Source organism: Mustela nivalis (genome assembly GCF_964662115.1).
Source record: "Mustela nivalis genome assembly, chromosome: 18".
Taxonomy (NCBI): domain Eukaryota; kingdom Metazoa; phylum Chordata; class Mammalia; order Carnivora; family Mustelidae; genus Mustela; species Mustela nivalis.
In genome coordinates, this window is record NC_139037.1 from 16,539,788 (window position 1) to 16,563,930 (window position 24,143).

Consider the following 24,143-nt stretch of genomic DNA (forward strand, 5'->3'; position numbering starts at 1 on the left):
TCTGACTGAACCAGCCAGGTGTCCCTATCCTGAAGTTCTTAATTCTCATGCTCCTTCCCAAGGATGGTAATTTATACATATAAATACTCTACACACACACACACACGCACACACACACGCACACACACACGCACTAAATTTGTAAATATAAGCTTGGAAACTTTTTAATATTTTGGTCATGTTTAGGAGGGTTACATTATGGTGTCTTTCCCCTGAGTTTGGTAACAAGGTCAGAAAAGGTTATTCTTTGAAATGGAATCCATGAAAATCAATAAAGAACAGATGCTTTTAGCCATTTGCCAAATAACTCAAATTAAGAGGCAATTTATAAATGGCGATACAGGGACTAGCACGCTTCCCGAGGCCCTCCCTAGGAGAACAGGTTGTGAGACTACAGAGTTTCTCAGTCTAATCAAGGTGATCAGTTAGGATCTATCTTCAGAACTGGAATGCACTTAATGCAAACCAAGTTAATCTAATCACCTAACGTATCCAATCTAATGATCTAAAGTACATTGTGTGGAGTCTGGTGAAAGGCACGCCAAGAAACAAGAATTTTCAGGGTATATCCAGCTGGTCCAACGGAGATTTTTCTCTGATCTAAAAACCCCAATCCTGATTTTCTACATCCTGATTTGGAGAATGGAAACAAATCCAGCTCCCCTAGCTGAATGATACTATTTCTCAAAAACATGTAATCACCTTTGTTCTAATTCTTTGTTTACTAAACGAGCTTATGATCTGTATCTGTAAGAAGGCCACTTTACTTATTTATTTGAAGTATATTTATTTTAAGTAAGCCCCATACCCACCATGGGCCTTGAACTCACCACCCTGAGATCAAGAATCGCATGCTCTTCCGACCAAACCAGCCAGGCGCCCCCGAAGACCACTTAATTGAAAGGAATGCCTATCACAAAGGTTCTAAGCTAAGAACCTCCTCTGTAATCTGGCCAGACAGAAAGAGCCTGTTGTTAACTGGCATATGGGCATGCTCGTACACAGCTCCTTCAGTCACCTGTGAGATATGGGAAGTTGTGTTTTGGTTGCCCTAGGCCTGGTTACCCCAGGGAATGGAGAAAAAATTGTGTACCTAGCTCTGCAAAGCTGAGGACTGGTCGAGAAGCTCCGGGTTAACCTTGTCAAGGTGCTGACATCAGGGAGGGCTTGTCTGAAGCAGTCAGCCTGTTTCTCCTTTTTGTCTTCTCTCTCTCTTTCTCTTTTTAAAAAATTTTATTTATTTGGGCAAGGGGGCAGGGGGAGAATGCAAGCAGGGAGAGGGGCAGAGGGATAAGCAGACTCCTTACTGAGCAGGGAGCCCAATGTGGGGCTCGATCCCAGGACTCTGAGATCATGACCTGAGTCGAAGTCACGCACTTAACCGACAGAGCCACCAAGGTACCACTTTGTCTCCTCTTTTAGCTACAATCAAATTTAGTGGCCACAATATATAAGTGAGTAAAGAGGAGTCCACACAGTGCTACATCTGACATGATTTCAATAAACATGGCACCACGTCACCAATACGCTATCCACTTTCCGGTACACATTTAATCAACCTCCCTCAAGAAGCAGAGGACCAAATGCAAAATATAAACTCTCTCATCTGAGATGTTTGTGGCTCTTTTGTCCTATAATCAGGGCAACTGAGTGAAAACAGTAGCAGAGGGAGTGAAGAAAATAGCTCAGGGGGACAAACAAAGGGCTTACCCTTCATCTCTGGAAGATTCAACCAGCTTGATGCTCTTTTCTGGAGTTCAAATTCTCCTCAGTGCATTAGCTTTCCATCTCAATAGCGGAAGACCAGATTCAGACCTGTTCTCTCTAGCCAAAAAATTTTTTATTCCATTTTGCATGTTTCGATAACAGTTTCCTTCCCCTCCCTGCCTCCAAATGCATTTGTGTTCTGATCTGCCTCTCGAGCAGCCAAGGATGACCAGCTCTGGCTGCTCTTCATTATTGCAAGGAAGAACAATCTCACCACAGAAGAATAACAAGATATATGACACATGTGCCACTCAGGAGGGTGATCAACCTCTTCAGTTCAAGTGACAAGAATGGCCAATTAGTCAACTTCTACCAGTCATGTTAAAGATACACTTCCATCAAGTAGACTTTCTTCCCTAAATGCCACAGGACACTGAAAAACGTGCCGATAAATAAATGAGATTTGTAATGTTTTGTCTTCTAAGGACACATGCCTCAGGCCAGTTGCAGAATAGCTAAATGGCTGCTTTAGGAAGGTCTGCCTAAAGACACGAATGACCAGAGACATAAAGCCATCCAGGGTCAGCCATATTGCCTGCACCAAAGAGGCAGTGGGGCCACCTGCTGGAACGTCTGGGCACTGCTCTGGCTGCTTGGTCCTCTACCTCCTTGACGTCCTTTGAGCTAGGTCTACGGCAGGACCACAATCTTTTTCTCCAGCTTCTGTGGTGGGAAGAGGAAATTTCTCATTATCTCATCCAGCTCTTCAAGGGCCAACTGGGCATGGAGCTTGGCCACATCATCAGGCTCCAAGCGCACCACGTGTTTCAGCAGGTGGTAGAGATCCTTGAGGACATCCCTCAGCACCTGTATGAAAGAAACAGGGTCATGACTGACTACTGTGCCAGAATTTCTCAGAACGACCCTAACTTTTGCCTGAGAAGTTCTGAGAGGAAACTCACAGTCTTCCTGAAGATTATACATGGCCTCCTCCATGGAAGGAGGGGTAGCTGTACTGAGACAGGCTTCCTTTTGGGCTTCTCATGACCCCTGACACCTCACTACATATGTCTTGGGAGCTGCTACTCCCTTTGATCCCCAGGCCAAAGTAGAGATTCCAGGCCCGTTCGTTCCCTCCCAAAATCAGGATCACAGACAGGTCTTGGTGCCCAGATAGGGTTACCCCTAGAGCAAACCAGCATCTTCCTCTCAGGCTCCCACAAAGCTCTCTGCAGACACCCATCTGTGGACATCTATCTTATGAGACCCAGAAGGTTATCTCTTCAATAAGCATGTCTTTCATTGTCACCGTTTTAAAATTTTCCATCCCAGTTCCATTTCCATGCCCTTCCTTAAGTCACTGTAATTTTTTTTTTTTTTTTTTTTTTGCAGTTGCAACGTTGCAACAGGAAACAAGGGAGGGCTGTGTAGATAGAGCCATAGAGCCACACCCATCTTTCCCATCCAGTGCTCTCATCTTGGGCTCTGGTATGGAACTGGGAGGGTGCCAAAGCACCTACTCCCAGGAGCTCCTAATTTCCTCCCAAATCCTCCTGGCTTTGGAGTTACAACTTTTAACAGGAAACAGCTTTCAAACAAACAGGTGAACTCAGAGGTAGGGGCCTTAGGGATCATCTAGCCAAACTAGAGACTGAAGCCACCAGGTCATGGGTGTCGTGTGACTTGTCTTCAGCTCCCTGTGAAATTACTTCTGGTCTAGGGCTCTTTGCCTGAAAAGCTACTACTTTTGGATCAGGTACTGTAGGAGGTATTTTTCATATATTATCCAACTTTTATGCGAGTCATATAAAGACATTAGCCCCATTTTACAGATAAAAATATAGAAGATTAGAGGGTTACATAACAACCACAAATTACTCAGCTAAAAAAACGGGGGAGCCAGATTTTAAACATCCAGACTCTGTGTTGTTTGTTTATTTTTACTGAAAAGGTAATACAGTACAAAAAAGTACATGTTAAAAAATAAGTCTCGGGGAGGGGTGCCTGGGTGGATCGGTTGGTGTAGAGTCTGATTCTTGATCTTAGCTCAGGTCTCCATCTCAGGGCCTCCTGTTCTAGCCCTGTGTTGGACTCTACATTGGGAGTGAAGCCTACTCAAAAAAAAATTCTCAGGCACCTGGGTGGCTCAATCCTGCTTCTCCCTCTCACACTCTCCCTGCTTGTGTTCCCTCTCTCGCTGTGTCATTGTCAAACAAACAAACAAATACATAAAATCTAAAAAAAACCCAACCAAACAAACCCCCCCCCCCAAAACAAAGTCTCTCTTCTACTCCAGGCTCTTAGTTTCCTTTCTCAGAGGGTATCATGTGAGTTCACATAACTGAGAAATGTTCTAGATATTTTTAAGCATATGTATGTATGTGCCTTTCCCCCCTTTAAAACCACAATACTGTATTTTATGTTATTATATGCCATCATCCCAGCTGACTTATTCTATTTTGAAGATCTTTTGTATAACTGGCACATAGAGAAATACTTTAAAAAAAAAATGGCTGCAGAGGCGCCTGGGTGGCTCAGTGGGTTAAGCCTCTGCCTTTGGCTCGGGTCGTGATCTCAGGGTTCTGGGATCGAGCCCCATATCGGGCTCTCTGTTCATTGGGGGGTCTGCTCCCCCGCCGCCCCACCGCCTGCCTCTCTGCCTACTTGTGATCTCTCTCTCTCTCTGTGTCAAATAAATAAATAAATAAATCTTGAAAAAATGGCTGCATAGGACGAATGTCACACAATTGATTTTTCTGCCAATGAAACTCATTTTTTTATTTTTGATATTACAAATATTGCTGCAATAAACACTCTGTTACCTAAGTCTTTGCAGACATGAACAAGTGTATCTATAGGACCAATATCTAGAAATGGAATCTTTGGGTCAGAAGGTGATCCACACATAAAATTGTGACAAAGGTAGCCAGAGAGTTGCAATAATTTACATTTCCACGTCACACTAAATTCGCATCAGTGCTGTGTACTGTTAATTGTTTATCTTTGCTTATCCGCTAAATGAAAAATACCATCATGCTGTTTTAAATTTACATATAATAAACTCTATTTTATTCTGGTATGTGTAACTGAACTTTACCTTACTGATTTGTAAGAGCTCTTTGTATATAAAAAAAGGTCTATTATTTAAGTTGAAAATATTATTTGTCATAGTTGGCATTTTTTCTTTGTGAAATTTTTTTCCAGTGGAGAAATCTACATTTTAATTTAATTTCATTTTTAGTTTTTTTATTTTTTTAGATTTCATTTATTTATTTGACAGACAGAAATCACAAGTAGGCAGAGGCAGGTAGGCAGAGAGAGGGAGGGAAGCAGGTTCCCCACTGAGCAGAGAGCCTGATGTGGGGCTCAATTCCAGGACCCTGAGATCATGACCTGAGCCGAAGGCAGAGGCGTTAAGCCACTGAGCCACCCAGGGGCCCCTACTTTTTTTTTTTAAAGATTTTATTTATTTATTTATTCGACAGAGGGAGAGAGATCATAGGTAGGCAGAGAGGCAGGCAGAGAGAGAGGGGAAAGCAGGCTTGATCCCAGGACCCTGAGATCATGACCTGAACTGAAGGCAGAGGCTTAACTCACTGCGCCACGCAGGCACCCCCAAATCTGCATTTTTGATGTAGTTAATTAGTTTTTCCTTTATGGTTTCTGGATTTTGTATTTTTCTTGGAAGAGGATCTATAATCTTAACTACTATGCTATGCTGTATTGCTTCTATTTATTAACAACGCCACCTAACATGAACCAAGTTGGATTTATGTCACTATATGCAAGCATCTCTGACAATAATTGGTCCAAAAGGTCTCTAAAACTTTTCCTCTCACCACTTTGTTTTATTTAGTTATTTTAGGATTGTTTCATTTATTTTATCTTATTTTTTTAAAGTAGGTTCCATGCCCGACGTGGGGCTTGAACTGATGACCCTGAGAGCAAGACTCACATGCTCTTCTACTGACTGAGCCAGCCAGGGACTCCTCTCTGTACTTTGGAACTTCAAGCAATGGCCATACCCTGAAGTCTATGCCAATGTATAATTTCCAAAAAGGAGGAAGACCAGAAAAAAAGAAATAGGAAAATGTAGACATTCAATGATTTTTTTTCACTTTTGTGAAATCCATGTAAAAAATATATATATATATAATAGCCCATGTACAATCAACATGGACTGTCTCTGAAGAAAAATATATATTACGAAACTGGCTGCTTGGGGCGCCTGGGTGGCTCAGGTTAAGCGTCTGCCTTCAGTTCAGGTCGTGATCCCAGGGTCCAAGGACTGAGCCCAACATCAGGCTCTTTGCTCAGTGGAGTCTGCTTCTCCCTCGGCCTCGGCCTGCTTATACTGTCTCCTTGTCAAATAAATAAATAAAATCTTAAAACAAACAAATAAACAAAACTGGCTGCCTCCAGCGAAGGTAACTGGAGAGGGAAATGGGGGGAATTATATGCCCTTGTCCCTTTTTAATATTGTATTTTATGAAAATATTTACCTACTAAAAAATAAATAAAGCTTTTTACTTCACTGAATTAACTACTAGGCAAAGGTTTTTGCTTTGTCTTGTTTTTAAAGATTTTCTTTATTTATTTGACAGAGAGAGACACCCAGAGAGAGGAACACAAGCAGGAGGAGTGGGAGAGGGAGAGGCTGGCTTTCCGCTGGCCACGGAGCCGGATGCAGGGCTCGGTCCCAGGACCATGAGATCATGACCTGAGCCAAAAGACGGACGCTTAACAACTGAGCCACCCAGGCACCCCTAGGCAAAGGTTTTCCAGAACACCATTTGATAAGTAGAAGAGATAAATAGCCTGATCTTAAAGGCTTACTGTCTGGTAGGGAAGGTAAGTCATACACAGAAATAAAGATTACAGAACAAAATACAGTAAGTGTCCTAACAGCACAGAGAGAGTATAAAGAAAGGTCATAGGAAACGTGTCACATTTTAGGAACAGGAAGTGGACTGGAGATGGTGAGCAGAAATGACAGGAACTCATGCTACTCCTGGCCAGTTTCTCACTCAATGAAAACTAAAAATTCTAAGAACATCTTTTTTTCCCCCCACCTTAAAGATTTATTTATTTATTTATTTATTTATTTATTTGACAGAGAGGGAGAGAGAGATCACAAATAGGCAGAGAGGCAGGCAGAGAGAGAGGAGGAAGCAGGCTCCCTGCTGAGCAGACAGCCTGATGTGGGGCTTGATCCCAGGACCCTGGGATCATGACCTGAGCTGAAGGCAGAGGCTTCAACCCACTGAGCCACCCAGGCACCCCAAGTTCAATGATCTTATATTTGTATTTAAAACTGGCACTGCACAATATAAAGATGAAGTATATAATTTGTGCTAATAATTTCACATCTAAAATTTTCTCTACTTCGGGCACCTGGGTGGCTCAGTTGGTCAAGTATCTGCTTTCAGCTCAGGTCTTGATCTCAGGGTCCTGGGACTGAGTCCTGCACTGGGCTCCCTGCTCAGTGGGGAGCATTTCCACCATCTGCTGCTCTCCCTGCTGTGTTCTCTCTTTCTCTGTCTATTAAATAAAAGCTTTAAAAAAAAAAAATCTCTACTTAGAACATTAACAGCAAGTAATACAAAAATGACAAGTTGAGGGAGAGAGAAATGGTGAAAGAAAGGAAAAAAACTTGTGGGGGGAGTAGGGGGATGCTATCCTCACTGCCCTTTGGTAACCTCTCTTTCCTCAAGGCTGGCAGTGTGAATAGAAGAGATGATTCCCGAAAGACGATGACTCCTAGAGCTACTGCCTCATGATGACTCACTCATCCAATAATCATTATTAAGGGCCTACTTCGTGCCCAGGCAGTGTGCTGGTGATAAAAGGATGAATAATGCACGAACCCTACCCTCTGGCAGCTACGGCCTAGCAGGGAGAGGGAGGAAGAGAGAGGAGAGAGAGAGAAAGAGAGAGACACACACACACACACACCCCGGACACTATGATCTCTCTAACGATAAGCTCCACACTTCCGTGGAAGCAAAGGAAGTGATTTCTGCCTGTGGAGGTGGGTGGAGGGAGAGCGTTCCCCACCCTGTGAAAGGGATTTCAGTCTTTTATTTGTAGCCAAAGGGTGGCTGGCACCATGGAGCGGTTTGGGGAAACTCTAGCAAGTCCCTGCAACCTTAAGCCACCTCAAATAAATGCAAATTCGAAGCAAACCTGGCTTGCTTATTATGGGGCTAAAAGACAAGTCTCCTGACATCCGGTCCAATGGCGTTCAGTCCAAAGTGTCTCTTACAGAGAAATTCTAGAGTTCCCACTGTTTATTACAAGGTCATCTTTTTTCTTCTTCTTCTAGAGAAATCTATCTCCTACTCAGAAATATCTTTGAGAATTTTTGCCAGAGCCTCCTAACATTCAAAATAAGGTTAGCTTTTACTTGTTAAAGAGGGAGGTTCTAAGGCATTCTATTCTGCTAAGGTACACGGCTCCTTCCTAGTGTGGGCAGGAATTTTCCCCTTGGCACTGCCGTGTCCTTAAAATAACAATAATGCTTGTGCAAACACCACTTCATACTTGAGGAGCGCTGAGCTCCTTGTTATCAGTTACCGGATCTCCTTTTTTGGGTAACTGTTAGGCAAAGGCTCCTTCTTAATTAATGGGTCTATTTTAGCAACCCATCCTGGAAAGGCTTCTTCCCAATCCTTGTAACACTGGGGATCCCACACATGACAAGGACTTCCTCTGGACTCCCCAAGGATCAAAGCTTCCTGCCAGCCGGGGATTGTCACCAAATCCCACGGATCAGGGGTTGAATACAAGGAGAGTTCAAAGGTAAAGCTACTCACAGGAGCCACTGTGGTGGGCAGGATATAGGCAATCCCATGGAGGAAACCTTTCATTAAGAATTCAACACACCTGCTCTTCATCCTCCCCCCCACCCCCCGCCCTCCACATCGAGGCCCAAGGACTCCCAGGAAACGCAGAGGGGGTACAGGTGTGAGTGGGGGTGGGTGCATTTCATCCAGAGGAGATCTGGCTTAGCTTTTTGTAGCTGATGGTTCAAAGAAACATTTCCACCATCCGAGAAGTTCTTAGGCCAGGATATCTTAAGCAAGTACTGAGATGCTTAGTTTGAAAAGTCTCTGGAAAAGAACTGATGCCTGGAGAGGAAGGGGGAGGATAGGAGAGGGTGTGTGTGTGTGTGTGTGTGTGTGTTGCAGAACCACTTTTACAAAGAGAACTTAGGTGGATGAAACTGCTAGTCTTCTGTTATCATGTGGGATCGATAAGACACAACACAAATGGTCCCAAGTAAGACATTTACAGAAATACAAGCTCTGCAAAGATGCTCTCTAGCAGAGGATTTTCCATCTATAATTTCTTAATATTGAAGGGGAAAATGGGTCGCTAAATACAAAAGGATACAATAGTTAAACGCTAGCATACAATAACTGTACTGAGAGCTTCATCTTCCCACAGACCCAACATGTGAGGCAAAAAAAAGAAAAGATCAGAAGGAAAGAGAGCTCAGTTCCGCCCAATCCCATCCCTCACCTCTCGTGGCTCCTTTGTGGCTAATAAATATTGGGCACGAGGACAGAAACAGGGAAGTTAGACACTGAAATAAAAGGGAGGGGCAGACAGGAGAATGGGGGGGGGGGGGCGGAGACTGGAGTTAGTGGTGGGAAACGGCCTGGCAAAAAGATTCTCTAGACTGGCGTCCAGAAGAGGAGGACACCCCAGAATCCGACTAGTTCTGTTCATAACATGCTAGAATAAAAGATCTGGTGTAGCAGGAATCTGTCAGGAAGTCACAGGCCAACTACTAAGTGTCCTCATTTTGACCACTGTCCCTCCGTGTTAAGACCAGTGACTGACTTGGTGGCTAAGGGTCGTGAGAGTGGACAGATGGGACTCAAGTACAGAGAGCCAAGGATCATCAACAGAGCACAACTCAGCCACCTTTTCCCAAAGCGTGTGCAGGAGGCTTTGCTGGACACTCTGGGTAGCAAGGACCTTGGCCCGTCCTTGAGGAGCTCACCTCCAGAGCAGGGAGACTGAGGAGCAGAGCTGAACCTAATGGCCCGGAGGCAGGCGAACTGGGCGAGGCGAATCATGGTGCTCGCTCGCAATCACTAGCGGGGGAATCTGGAGCAAACGACCTCAGCTCTCAGAACCTCAGTGATCTCAACTGTAAAATGGAGTAACACTGCCGCCTTTTTTTTTTTTTTTTTTAACACTGCCGCCTTTTAAGGATGTTGTAAAGAATGAGAGTTAATGTCTATAAAGATCCAAGCACAGAGACTGGCATGTGGTGAGTGCTAAATAAGTGGGGGGTTGTCGGTCTCCCCATAAGTACTGTAATCTCTGTGTCATTGCTACTCTTCTCTCATGAGGCCGAGGACAGAGCCCGGCGTGGAGCAGCTCTGCTGTGTAGTAAATTTTGGACAAGTAAATGAATGAATGTGTAATAACGATAGCTAAATCTTACATAAAAGCTGTTACGTGCCAGGTATGGTTCTAGGCATATTCTCTAGGCGCTCACTCACTCCTCACAACACCACAACGAGAGAGGTACCATCATTATTTCTAGCTGCCCCGGTCGCACAGGTAGTAAAGGGCAGAGCCCGGATTCAGACCCAGGCAGCCTCACTTGGAGCCAATGTTCTTTAGGAGCCACTACGCTATTCTGCCTCTTGAAGGGGTATATTACCCTTTGTCAAAGTGGGAAGCAGAAAGCACACTGCCTACCTTACAAGCTGACTGTGGGATCAAAAGAGGTAACGCGTGTGAGGGTGTACTCGGCTATGATAAGCCAAGGGATGTATAATTCAAAGTATTGTTGGTATTATTATTCCAACATTGAAATAATTGGGGTTACCACCACGGGGCCAAGAAGACGAGAGGAAAGGTACGCCTCTGAAAATGAAAGAGAGTAGAGTCCCATGGAAAGGTGTCAGGAAGATGAATAAGTGGAAAGGAATTAGAAGAAAAGGTGTAAGACGAGGTAAAGAGATTTAACGCAGTCTGAGTGCAGAAGTCAGGGCCAGCAGTGGTCCCGGACGTCTGGGAACACTGAGCATGCGATTCCATAGAGCTGGGGGCACCGGAAAGAACTCTGCGGAGCAAGCAGACAGGAGCCAGGCTCCGAGGTCTAGGATGTGAGCAACCTCTCTGAGATCATGGGCAGGAAAAAAATACATGGGAGAAGCATCATGGAGGTAGACAATTTGGACCTCATCCGGGGAGCTCTGGCCTGAAGAGGGATACGTGCTTTACTGATAAAACCCAAACCTTCACTTTGATGGGTGTGTGACAAAGAAATTAGGGCTGATTCAAACAGAAAGTCTGGGCTTTTGAGACGCCTCACTGAAAGCGAGGGGAAGGTTGGCAAAGAAAGACAGGATTACTAAAGACTAAGAGATTTCTATCCATGCCTGACAGAGAATCTCAAACATGCTGAAGTTCAGGGTAGAATTATTATTAACTGGAGGTTACTGAGCTTTTCAAAACCCTTTTATTTCCAAGGTATTTTTTCTGCCAGAGCTAGAGATAAATGGCATTTTTACCCTTTCTGGATCATGTCTGGCTCTTAAATGGGGAGGGTCTCTCGAGAGCAAACTGGAGAAGGTGTGGGATGGAGATGCAGGGAGTACCAGCATGATTTTCAGTGAAGAACAAGAAGAAAAACTGTAACCGGTCAAGTGCCAAAAATGCTACAGGTACAAACACAGGTTGGCAGCTGAGGGACAAAGACCAAGCCGGCCAGCGCGGTTAACCCCTGGGAGGGGTGACAGCTCAGGAGTCCTAAACAGAAAGCAGGTGGCTGGACTTAGCTACACAACTGGACGCTCCTAGGCTCGCTGAAGCCGCAGCATGCCGTGCAAGGGTTCGATGGGCCAGAGCTGAGCGCCCACAGCGGCTGCCCCTGGCTCGCAGCTGCAGGGCCGGGAGCCCCACTGATGGCGCGCGAGGAGCAACCGCCGCAGCGTCTTTCAGAACGTCTTTAAATAGCAACCTGAGGAAGGCAGCAGCCTTCCTTCACCCCCACAGGCACGGAAATAGAACAAAGACGGCAGGAAAAATGGCCGGAGTGTGTGCAAAGGCAGCGGGCCATCGCTTGTGGGAAAGAAGATTGGGAGCTTTGTCCATAAAAGGTGATTAGGATCCCAGCTTTCAAACTGTACTCTGTGACCTCGTGTGGGTAAAGGGCTCTGCTTTCCTGGCCCTGGAGGCTCTCTGTGCAGGCACCCTGCTGAGGGAACCCTTGGCCTGTCCCCTCCCGGCGCCTAACGCCTCCCGCGTGGGATCAGACCGGGCCTGCAGAAGACTCACTATGGTCACTGAGTGTTTACTACATTCCAGTCACTGTGCTAAGCCTTTCACATACATTATCTCATTTAATCCTCTGAGGTAGATGTTATTAGGCCCAGTTTATGAGTTAGGGGAGAGGAGGGGCGCCTGGTGGCTCAGTCGGTTGGACATCCGACTCCTGATCTCAGCTCGGGTCTTGATCTCCGAGTCTTGAGCTCAAGCCCCGCACTGGGCTCCAATGTGGAGCCTACTTAAACAAAAAATCAAACAAACAAATTAGGGAAAGGGGCTTTAGGGGGGGGGTTCAGCGATTTGCTCAAGGACACAGCTAGAATTCAAACCGTCTGTGAAGTCTCACTCTGCAAACTCTGCTTTTAAACTTGTGCAGTTACTAGCAAAACCAATATGCAAGAGGCGGCTGTGGAGAAAATATGACCTTTTCCCCACACCATCAACATTGTTTATCTGGACGGAGCCCGGGCAGGGAGGGGGCTGAGCTGTAACTGGGCTCCTGGCTGGCAGTGAGGTTTGGCTTTTCTTTGGGGCACCAGTTTGCTTTAAGGCATCCTGCACCACTGCAGGTTCAGCCAGGTCACCCAGCTTCAGGACCAGCTTGAGTCGCCCAGAGGGGAAGGACAGACCACTCTCTTGAGGGCGTCTGCTCAAGGGAATTCTAGGTTCTGTGCAAGATGTGTCAGGAAGAAAAGGTTAGAGAACTAGACCAAAGGCCAGAGAAAACCAGTCGGAGACACACAGAGGCACTGGTGGGTTTTGCTTTATGTACTAATAATGTATATGGGGTGGACTAGACCAGAAAAAGGAACCCCTGCCATCCACATCGAAGCATGGCTACAAAGCCCAGACTTTGCCTCCGCACAACACCATCATTCTAGTGTAGAGATTCTCCACCCTTGCTGCACAGTACCGTCCCCTGGAGAATGTTTAACATGGCTGGGCCCCCGCCTCACACCTAAGAATCAGAATCAGAGGGGCTGGGACTCAGGACTTTCAAAAAAAGTTTTAATTTGTTTTTATGATTTTTATGCTCTCCACTCTAATAAGCAGCCAGGATGCAGGAGTGTGGGAGGTTAGGAAAAAAACACTGGGTAGGAGATTAAGAGTTATGCCACAGTTTCGAAAGCAACAACATTGCCTGGGAAAAATCTAAGTGCCAGGAACAAGGGTGACGTGAGTTGGATATAACCTATTACACTTCTTGGAATTTTCTTAACTATCAACAATCAGGTTTTTATGTTCCAGAAAGGGAATCCGGTCAGAATCATTTTAAGATTTTATTTTTAAGGGACGCCCTAGGTGGCTCAGTCAGTGAAGAGTCTGCCTTCGGTTCAGGTCATGATCCTAGATTCCTGGGATTGAGTCCCATATTGGGCTCCTTGCTTGGCAGGAGCCTGCTTCTGCCTCTCCCTCTGCCTGCCTCTTCCCCTGCTTGTGCGCTTGCTCTCTCTGATAAATAAAAATCTTAAAAAAAGAAAAAAAAAGATTTTATTTTTAAGTCATCTCTATACCCAATATGGAGCTCAAACCCACAACTCTGAGATCAAGAGTTGCACGTTCCAGTGACTGAGCCAGCCAGGCGTCCATCAAAATCATTTTTGATCCACAAACTGGCACTGCATATTTTCTCCAAAATATTTTAAAACTTTGTTCTTAAACATGTGTATACGAAGTGTGATTCTGAAGGAAGAGAAAGTTGTAAGCTATCAACATGCGTTAAGAAAATGAAAGGCTAAAATAAAGCAGCTGCCTCTGTTGCTGGCTTGGCTAGAATTATGGCAGAAACCTCTGCCCAGACGGGAGGAATTAAGGGAAATACAAATGTTAGAATTTTGACAGATACACACATACACTGCTATATATATAGTACATAGATAGTATATCTATGGTGCGTGTGTATGTGTGTATGTGCACATGCATGTGTGTGTGTGTGTGAAGAAGCCAAGTTTTGAAATGCAGAAGGTTCTGGCTGCACATCAGCATTCATCCTGTCACTCTGCTTCAGGACTCCTCCCCGCTGATCTGGGGACAGCATGTCTGCAACCAACTGCGATGAAAACGTTAGGCGTTTCTAAATAAAGGGAGGTAAAATTCCCTTGAAGTCCCTCGAACTTGTTTGGACAACTTCTGCTCTTGGGAAACATGAACACCGGAAGAGCTTGGAAATCCCAGAATTTTCAGGTTAAGATCTAGGAAATCTATTTATCACAAAGGCAGATACAAAGGGATGAGGAGATGTGTTCCCTGCCTCTCGGAGAAAAGATTTCTTGCACTCTCTCAACACACATTCATTAAGCACTTACTTTGTGCAAAGCACCGTCTGAGATTTGAGAAATAGAAATGTGAATGGAATGAGTAGTCAAATTCACAGAGACAGAGAGGATGGTGGTTGCCAGGGGCCGAGGGAGAGGAAAACGGAGAGCTCGTGTTTAATGGGTGCAGAGTTTCAGTTTCGCAAGATGAAAAGAGTTCCGAGGATGGGTGGCAGTGCTGGAGTGTGAATATATTTAAAGCTACTGAACTGTATACTTAAAAATGGTTAAGATGGTAAATTCTGTCTTATGTATCTTTTACCACAATTAAAAGAAACTAGTGTCTAGCGTGTTCAGGGACTCACAATCCCCTGGTGACATGAGACATGAACAAATTATTACGATATCTACTCTAGCCCGGAGCTGATATGTGGAGTGCTGCAGAGCCTGAAGAAGGGATTATTATTATTATTATTATTTAAAGATTTACTTAATTTTTTAAGAAAGAGAGAGAGAGAGAGACAAGTGTGATTTGGGGTAGGGGGTGGATGGGACAGAGGGAGAGAAAGTCTTAAGCAGACTCCTCGCTGAGTGAAGGGCATGCCCGGGCTCCATCTCACGACCCGTGAGATCATGACCTGAGCCGAAACCAAGGGCTGGCCGCTTAACTGACCCAGGCACCCTGTGATTACTAATTTTACCTAAGAAATCAGGAAAGGCTTTCCACAGAGTATAAAATTTAAATAGAGTCCAAAAGGATGAATAAAAGCTTATCAGATGGACAGCTGAGGGGAAAAGAAGGCATTCGAGGCATAAGAAATAGTAGGGACTGCTCAGCAGGGAGCCAGCTTCTCCCTCTCCCTCCGCTCTCCTCCCACTGTCCCCCCCCGCCCCGACTCATGTGCATGCCTGCTCTCTCTCTCTCAAGTAAGTAAAGAAAATCTTTAATTAAAAAAAAAAAAAGAAATAGTAGGGATAAAGATACGGAGGCAATCAACAGTATGCAGGGGGTTTAGGGTTGGCGCGAGGCTGTCAGGGCATTTGAGAAGGAAGGAAGAGGAAGAGATAGAAGTCGGGGGGATCCAAGACATAAAGAGCTTCGTGCGAAGGAACCTGCTCTTTAGCTCATGGACCAGGGTAAAAAAGTTCGCTGGGGACTGGACCTCAGCAGATGTGCGTTTCGGAAGACCTCTCCAGCTGTAGTTCCTCTACTGTGCCGACTGACCGAGTACCTGTCAACCCTGGAGAATTACAGAGGTGAAGAAAGTACAATGGTTAAGGAAACATAACTCCTAGGAACACGAGTCTGTCCCAATATACCTGTAAGAGTTCGCCCCTTCCTCAAGTACCATCTCAGGCTGGTTCTAATTAGTTCCGTCCCAACAGCCAAACTGGCAATGAGGCAGCCTCTATCTGCATCCACTGCTACCTCGGGCTGGCTGTTCGGGCTGTGCATAAATGTAAACATTCTGGACCTCAATTTTCTTGCCTGTAAATAGAGTTAATAAGCATATTTATCTCAAAGGGCTGTTAGGAGGATTCCACGAGATCATGAATGTGAAAACCTGGTGCTTTGCCTGGCATACAATAAGCCCTTGATAAATGTTGTATTATTATTAAATGCTAAACCCCAGAGAACATGCAATTTATTCAGAGCAGATTTGCCAAGAGCAAACAAACCATGGGGTGATGATGAGCAAGGAGCTGGAAGAGACCCCAGGGCATCAATCCTAACTGTCATTTCATGTCATCCCAAGGAGGGTACACTTAGAACTCTGCCCTTTCAGAGGGCAGAGCAAAGACAAGTGGCAACCCACTTCTAATTGCAACCCAGAGGCCCCTCTGATTATCAGAGGAAGAATAAATTCTGATCAGGATGCAGGGCGGAAGGAAAGTCCCAGGAATCTCACTCCCCAGCCTAGCAGCCCTCAAGGTGTTTGGTCTGTTCCCTGCTTTTTTCAGTTCTGTGTACATTATGGGAAGTTTCTGGACGGTGTAGTTGGTGGTTGGCCTGAACTTTTGGCAAGAGATCGTGGAACATGAAGTAGGGTGAAAGGAAGCCAGGGCTATTTCCTGTCTCTGCTCTCTGAAGAGTTCATTCTGGCAGGTCCTGGGAGGTTAGGGCACCTGGGTCCAAGGCCAGCCCCAAACCCTCTCCTCTCATGGTTCCATCCTTCTCCAGGGCAGACAGTAAACAAGCTGTCAGGAGGTAGTCTGGCCCATTTTCCTTTAGAGTATCAGATTTCCAGGATCTGAAGCAGACTTCTGTTAGCCATGATCTGTGCAGAAAATGCCCGAGTGACTTGGTCTCTAAGTCCTTCAGATGACAGTCACTAAACATGGAGTCCTAGAGCCATGCTGCCTGGTTTCTCTACCTCCGCTCTGCCACCTACTAGCTGCCACAAAAGGTACTTCTCTTTTCTGGCTTAGCTTCTTCACACGTAAAATAGGGATATTAATCATACCTAAATGGATATGAAGATTAAGTGAATTAATGGAAAGCACTGAGATATAAGTGCTATCACATAGCAAATGCTCAAAGTATTTTTAGAGTTTCAGTGTACACTGAATTTTTCAGGATTGCAACTACCATATAAACTAAGAGAAGATAGTATTTTCATTTGTTTAGAATTTTACACAAGAGTCATTTACTTTTTTTTTTTTTTAAGATTTTATTTATTTATTTGACAGACTGAGATCACGAGTAGGCAGAGAGGCAGGCAGAGAGAGAGAGAGGAGGAAGCAGGCTCCCCGCTGAGCAGAGAGCCCGATGCAGGACTCAGTTCCAGGACCCTGAGATCATGACCTGAGCCGAAGGCAGAGGCTTTAACCCACTGAGCCACCCAGGAGCCCCTGGAGTCGCTTACTCTTTTGAAGATTTTTATTTATTTGAGAGAGAGAGAGAGAGAGAGAGAGAGCAGAAGCAGGGGGAGAGGCAGAGAGAGAGGGAGAAATAGATTCTCTGCTGAGCTGGGAGCCTAATGTGGGGCTCGATCTCAGGACCCTGTAAATCACAACCTGAGCCAAAGACAGATACTTAACCATCTGAGCCATCCAGGTGCCCCTAGTTTACTCTTTTGGAAAATCAAGTTCTACAATGTACTTCTGAGCTGTTAGCATAAGATACCTGTATGATTTTTGTATTTGTAGGTGTTACATTCATTATGGATCTACATATAAGAGCAACCAAATAGTTCATTGTATCTTAGAGCTAGCCTAGACATTGATGTGTTAAAATATATGTTATTTTAGTATAAACAAATGTCCTTTTATTCCTTCTTCATATTATAGTTAGGACATTATATTGATTTTTAAAATATATATGTAGGTTAAGAAGCTAAAATTTGGGACGCCTGGGTGGCTCAGTGGGTTAAGCCGCTGCTTTCGGCTCAGGTCATGATCTCAGGGTACTGAGATCGAGTCCCACATTGGGCTCTCTGCTCAGCAGGGAGCCTGCTTCCTCCTCTCTCTCTCTGCCTACTTGTAATCTCTCTCTGTCAAATAAATAAATAAAATCTTAAAAAAAAAAAGAAGCTAAAATTTCATTTCAGGAGAATAAAGGGAAACACCAAAATATCTGTTATAATAATTTGTTATAAATAAAAGTGTGTTGGGTCTGATATACAGAAAGGGAGATGACAGCAAACATTCCCAAATGTGGTGCTTAACTTGTGCTTCCTTTATGATGTCACCTACGGCACCCTGGAGAAGATGACAAAGCTTGTTCCAGGTGAATGAGTGAATAAAGTATAAGGAAGAGGAAGAGATGCTATCCTTTTATTAGCACTTGGCCAATGTAAGCTAAGCTACCAGGTACAACTGGAAATGAGTGCTAGTTCTTCCTGGCATTAGCTTTGGAAACTTATAACCACTTGTCTCTTCATGAACTTTCTTTCCTCATTCATAAAAGGAGACAGTTGGATTATTTCCCAAGGTATCTTCCATGGAACATTATTACTTGGTATGCTTTTTTTTTTTAAAGATTTTATTTATTTAACAGAAATCACAAGTAGAGAGGTAGGCAGAGAGAGAGGGGAAAAGCAGGCTCCCTACTGAGCAGAGAGCCCGATGCGGGGCTCGATCCCAGGACCCCGGGATCATGACCTGAGCTGAAGGCAGAGGCTTTTTTTTTTTTTTTTTTAAGATTCCATTTATTTATTTGACAGAGATCACAAGCAGGCAAAGAGGTAGGCGGAGAAAGGAAGGGAAGCAGGCTCCCTGCTGAGCAGAGAGCCCGATGCGGGGGCTCCATCCCAGGACCTTGGAAACATGATCTGAGCCGAAGGCAGAGGCTTTAACCCATGAGCCACCCAGGCACCCCAAAGGCAGAGGCTTAACCCTATGAGCCACCCAGGCGCCCACTTGGCATGCTTATAATGAAGAAAGGGTTCCTTGGTAAATGAGTTGAAGAAATTGTTAGTTTTCTTTGCTGAAGGCCTTCTCAGACCCTTTAATAGGTTAACATGTACCTAATCGCCAAGAGGAAAATATATAGTTGTATGCAGCATCTTCCAAACGTATTTGACCATGAAGACCTTATGTCAGAGGAACAACTCGAAAGGTTAATAAGCCAAGGGAAATTTTTATGAAATACAAGTTAAATGATCTCTAAGGCCTTTTTAACCTTTAACATTCTAAAATTCTCTACACACAAAGAATAATCCAGTCAAGAAATGGACAGAAGACATGAACACACAGTTTGCAAAGAAGACATCCAAATGGTCAAGAGACGCATGAAAAAGTGCTCAACATCACTTGACATGAGGGAAATACAATCAAAACCACAGTGAGATACCACCTTATACCAGTCAGAATGTCTAAAATCAATGTCAGGAAATGACAGATGCTGGTGAGGATGCGGAGAAAGGGGAACCCTCCTACACTGTTGGTGGGAATGCAAACTGGTGCAGCCACTCTGGAAAACAGTATGGAGGTTCCTCAGAAAGTTGAAAATAGAGCTACCTTATGACCCAGCAATCGCATTACTGGGTATTTACCCTAAAGATACAAATGTAGTGATCCGAAGGGGCACGTGCACCCCAATGTTTATAGCAGCAATGTCCACAATAGGCAAACTACAGAAAGAGCCCAGATGTCCATCAACAGATGAATGGATAAAGAAGATGTGGTATATATCTACACACACACACGCATATGTATACACACACAATGGAATATTATGCATCCCTCAAAAATTGACCTCTTGCCATTTGCAATGACGTGGATGAAACTAAAGGATATTATGCTAAGCAAAATAAGCCAATCAGAGAAAAGCTATTCTCATATGATTTCACCTGTATCTTAAAAAACAGAACTTAAGAAACAAGGCAGAGGATCATAGGGGAAGAGGAAAAAATGAAACAAGACGGAACCACAGAGGGAGACAAACCATAAGAGACTCTTAATCTCAGGAAACAAACGAAAGGTTGGTGGAGTGAAGGGGGGTGCCAGGGATGGGGAGGCCGGCCAGGTGATGGACACTGGGGGGTATGTGCTATGGTGAGTGCTGTGAATTGTGTAAGACTGATGAATCACACACCTGTATCCCTGAAACAAATAATATATTATATGTTAATTAAAATAATAATTATTAATTTAAAATAGATAAATAACATTATAAAATTCTGAGTTTGAATAATAATGCTTCATTCTTTGTCTTTTTAGATCAGATAAGAAGGATAAGGAATAGGCTAACCTACAGAAAATAAAACTGTATAGGTCTGATGCAGAAGAGGAAGATGAACCAAGTTCTAACATATGTAGATCTATGTAAATGATTATGCAGAAGAGGCAGAGAGGGAGCAGTCTTAAATGTCAGGGCTTCCAAACTGTCACTTACATTATCACTAGAAAAGGTTGAACATTGATATTTTAGCAGTCGCAGTAAGGTACTGAGTTGTAATCTTTTCAGCTCAATTTCTCAAATCCATCACTACTGTCAAATGGATCTGGCTAAGTTACTATTGAGGAAATCTATGGGACTAACCCCCCTCCTAGGCACTGACCCCCACCTCTTCCCTCATAGATAGGTATCATGGAGGCTGAACACAGTTTTACACAAAACAGCATTTCCACATACCTCACCTGGCCCAACCAAATTGATGTGGAGATGGGCATCTGATCTTCGCCGCAACATTAAGTTTCTTCCCTGCAACTTTTGCATGTGGGGCCAGGGAGGGACTCTGAGCGTTGGATATAAGAGTAACACTGGGCCACTGTCCGTGGTCATAGTGCTGCCACAGGAGGAAAGCTGGGCTTTAGTGCAAAAGAACAGAGGTGAAATACAGAAGAAGCAGAGGCAAGAAATGGAGCACTTCAATTCCCAATTCTAGGAGTCACGAATAACCAGCTCCATCCCAGCTTTTCCCACGACATGACTGTCAACCCTTCCTTGGATTTGGTAGGCCAACAAGTTCTCTTTGCTTAAGCTAGTTCAGGCTAGATTTCTGTTGCTCAAAACTCAAAGAGTTCTCACTACAGTTACATATATCCTCCATACCTACTTTCTTCATCTATAAAGAAGAAAGAATGGAGGCTGCCATCTGAAAGCTGATGGACTAAACACATGCGTACACTATCGCCCTTTCCTGGAACCCCACAAACGTGACAGTAAAGGGATACAAAATGGCACTAAAGTTTCAGAACAAAAAGCACTAACAAGGCAATAGTAATAAAAGTTTAGATGCAAGAAAGCAGTTGGATGAATTCTAGGGTCACCATCCTGACTTGCCCAGGTTAGTAAGTTTTACATCTGCTGCACTTCCATAATTATTAAGTGTTCTCTTTCACTTTCAGAAGTGTTTTAGTTTGGATGATAAACTGGTTCACTAAATCCAGAAGCAAGCCTAATACAAGCCCAAAAATGTTCCAAAATTGATGAGTATTATCTCTTAAAATGGAGGTGAACAGAAGACCTGATTGGAAGTTTGAGTAATAATCAGGTGACATGGTACCCAGGTGACTGTTCTTCCCTAACCATAACAGAAGCTTAGCGTTTTACCCTTCAGAGGATCCAACCAGAGAGATTCTGGAGACATGCACATTGGGTTCCAATAAGGATGAGTCTACCATGTTGAAAACAGAACAATTAAGTCTTGAAAGTCTACGTACTAAATGGTGAGATTGCCATCCACCTTCTTTCACTCATCTTCCAGAATCCTGGCAGCTAAGTTGGTATCCTCTAGAGAGGAGACAAGACAATTCCACTCTGACCAGCTCCAAAGCAAAGACTTCAAAAGAGTCTTAGAGTCTACCAATGAAAGGAAGTCTCCTGATGAAATGACGTGGCCAGATCATCCTCCTCCTATAAAGCTCACCAGTCCATAAGTATCGCCCCCACACACACGGCATCATTAACTTTTAAATGCTGTATTCTTAAATCTTGCAGTAAGCTTAGAAAGTAACTGGTCCAGATAAGAGCAAGTGAGTGAAAGGGTAGTAGGAGATATGCCTCTCAGAAGATGAAACTGTTAGAGTACTCGACATACTTGAGCCTTTTAAGAGATTTATGAAAAGTTAGCAAGGGGGATAAATTGATAATAGGTTCACATTAAAATAACAAATGCGGGGCACCTCGGTGGCTCAGTGGGTTAAAGCCTCTGCCTTGGACTTGGGTCAAGATCCCAGGGTCCTGGGATGGAGCCCTGCATTGGGCTCTCTGCTCAGCATGGAGCCTGCTTCCTCCTCTCTCTCTGCCTGCCTCTCTGCCTACTTATGATCTGCCTGTCAAATAAATAAATAAAATTGTAAAAAAAAAAAAAAAAGGTAAACCTGAGACATTTATTAACTTCAGAGAAAGCCAAAATTCATACAAGAAAGGAAATATAATCACAGTATATTATATGGCTCAGCTGTGGGTAACAGTTATAGTCATGATAACATAAACACTAAATGCTGATACAGCAAAAACTGTAATGTAATTATATACGGAAAATGGGGAAGCAGAATACGTTCGTGGGGAGCATGTTCATAAAAATAATAACACATAATAATACACACTAAATAATAACTAATCAAAAGAATGTATAGATTCTAAGTACTTTACATCATTAAGGACATTTAATTTTAAAAACAACTACATAAAATGGTACTATTATTCTCCCATTTTGCAGATGAGGAAATTGAGGTACACAGATGTCAGCTAACTTGTGCAGTGTCTCACTGCCAGTGAGGTATAATGCCGGGATTCAATCCCAGACATTTTAGCTCTAGGGTCAACCCTTTAAGTCTAAGCCACTATGCTGCTCCGTTCTGTCTCACCACAGGCCAGTCTTCTCCACCTTAGGAACATAATCACTGAGTGAGTCTCACTTTCACCTATTAGATCTAGCAGGAAGTCAGTAAGTGGGGTGAAAAGTCAAGAAATAGCAGTGTAAGCATGCCACTCAGAAATATGGAAGTAAGTATTTAAAGAAATAATCAAGTTGAAAATAGTTGCTGATGGAAAGTGACAATGGTGGTAAGAAAGGAGGATGGGCTATGGATCTTTGAATTAAGTTTTGTAAAACTGTGAATAACATTTTTGGATATAAAAATCAAAATTAAAAAACAAATATGTTAATAGGATGAGTAACCCATTTGAAAAATGGGCAAAGATTGGAAATAGACATTTCTCCAAAGATATACAAATGGCTAATAAGCTCGTGAAATAATGTTTAACATCTTGAGCCATCAGGGAAATGCAAATTTAAACTACACCACTTCACACCCACTAGGATGGCGGTAATCCTAGTAAATGACAGACAATAACAAGTATTAATGAGAATGTGGGGCATCTGGAACCCTCATATATAGCCTGTGAGAATGAGAAATGACACAGCTGGAAAACAGTCTGGCAGTTCCTTAGAAAGTTAAATGTAGAGTCACTGTATGACCCAGCAATTCCACGCCTAGATATATATCCATGAGAATGAAAAAATACATTTGCACAAAAACGTGTACATAAATATTCATGGCAACATTATTTAAAATAGTCGAATAGTGGAAATAACCCAAACGTCCATCAACTGATGAATGGATAAACAAATACAGTTTACTCACACAACGGATTGTTATTCATCCATAAAAAGTTACGCAATCCCGATACAGGGCTATAATACGGATGAATCTTGACTACATTATGCTAAGCGAAAAAAGCCAGACACAAAAAGGTCACATAGTATGTGATTTCTTTCATATGGAATGTCTAGAAAAGGCAAATTCATAGGTAGAAAGTAGATTTGTGGTGGCCAGAGCTGGGGAATGGGGGTGGGGGCATGGTAGGAGTGACTGCTTATGACTACAGGGCTTCTTTTTGGGGGTAATGAAAGTGCCCTGGAATTAGGTGGTGGTGGTGTTTGAGCAATTTTATAAATATACTAAAAACCCTGAATTGCACAATTTAAACTTCTAAAAAATATTTATTTATTTATTTATTTATTTTTAAAGATTTGAGAGAGAGAGTGCACGCCCACACACACAAGCAGGGGGAGGGGGAGAGGGACAAGCAGACTCCCCGCTGAGCACAGAGAGTGATGTGGGGCTCGATCCCAGGACCCTGAGATAATGACCTGAACTGAGCCACCCAGGCGCCCCTTATTTATTTTTAAGTACCTCTATACCCAATGTGGGGCTCGAACTCACAACCCCGAGACTAAGAGTTGCTCTTCTGACTGAGCCAGTCAGGCACCCCTGGACTGCACAGTTTAAAAGAGTGAATTTTATCGATATGAGTTCCACCTCAATTTAGGAAATTACGTGAGGAAAAAAATACAAGCTATGGCGGGAATGGGGCTCTTGCGCGATTGATGAACACAGCACACTCATTTATCTCCCTTTAGGTAAGCAGCAGAGGCCTGGTGGATGTGTCTTCATCTGCCTCCACCTGGCTTTGCCTTTCTCCTGTGC

At 43.8% G+C, this 24,143-nt stretch overlaps 2 protein-coding genes across 2 annotated transcripts in view; both read right to left on the minus strand.

Moving 5' to 3' along the window:
* Window positions 1-1,821, minus strand: part of HAS3 (hyaluronan synthase 3) — a 27,384-nt gene extending 25,563 nt beyond the window's left edge. Inside the window, exon 1 of the mRNA XM_082711723.1 lies at window positions 1,711-1,821. Coding sequence (XP_082567849.1) covers window positions 1,711-1,717 — 7 coding nt within the window. The 5' untranslated portion in view covers window positions 1,718-1,821. The remainder of the gene's footprint in view (window positions 1-1,710) is intronic.
* TANGO6 (transport and golgi organization 6 homolog) overlaps window positions 1,822-24,143 on the minus strand; it is a 165,393-nt gene continuing 143,071 nt past the window's right edge. Inside the window, exon 13 of the mRNA XM_082712545.1 lies at window positions 1,822-2,574. Coding sequence (XP_082568671.1) covers window positions 2,398-2,574 — 177 coding nt within the window. The 3' untranslated portion in view covers window positions 1,822-2,397. The remainder of the gene's footprint in view (window positions 2,575-24,143) is intronic.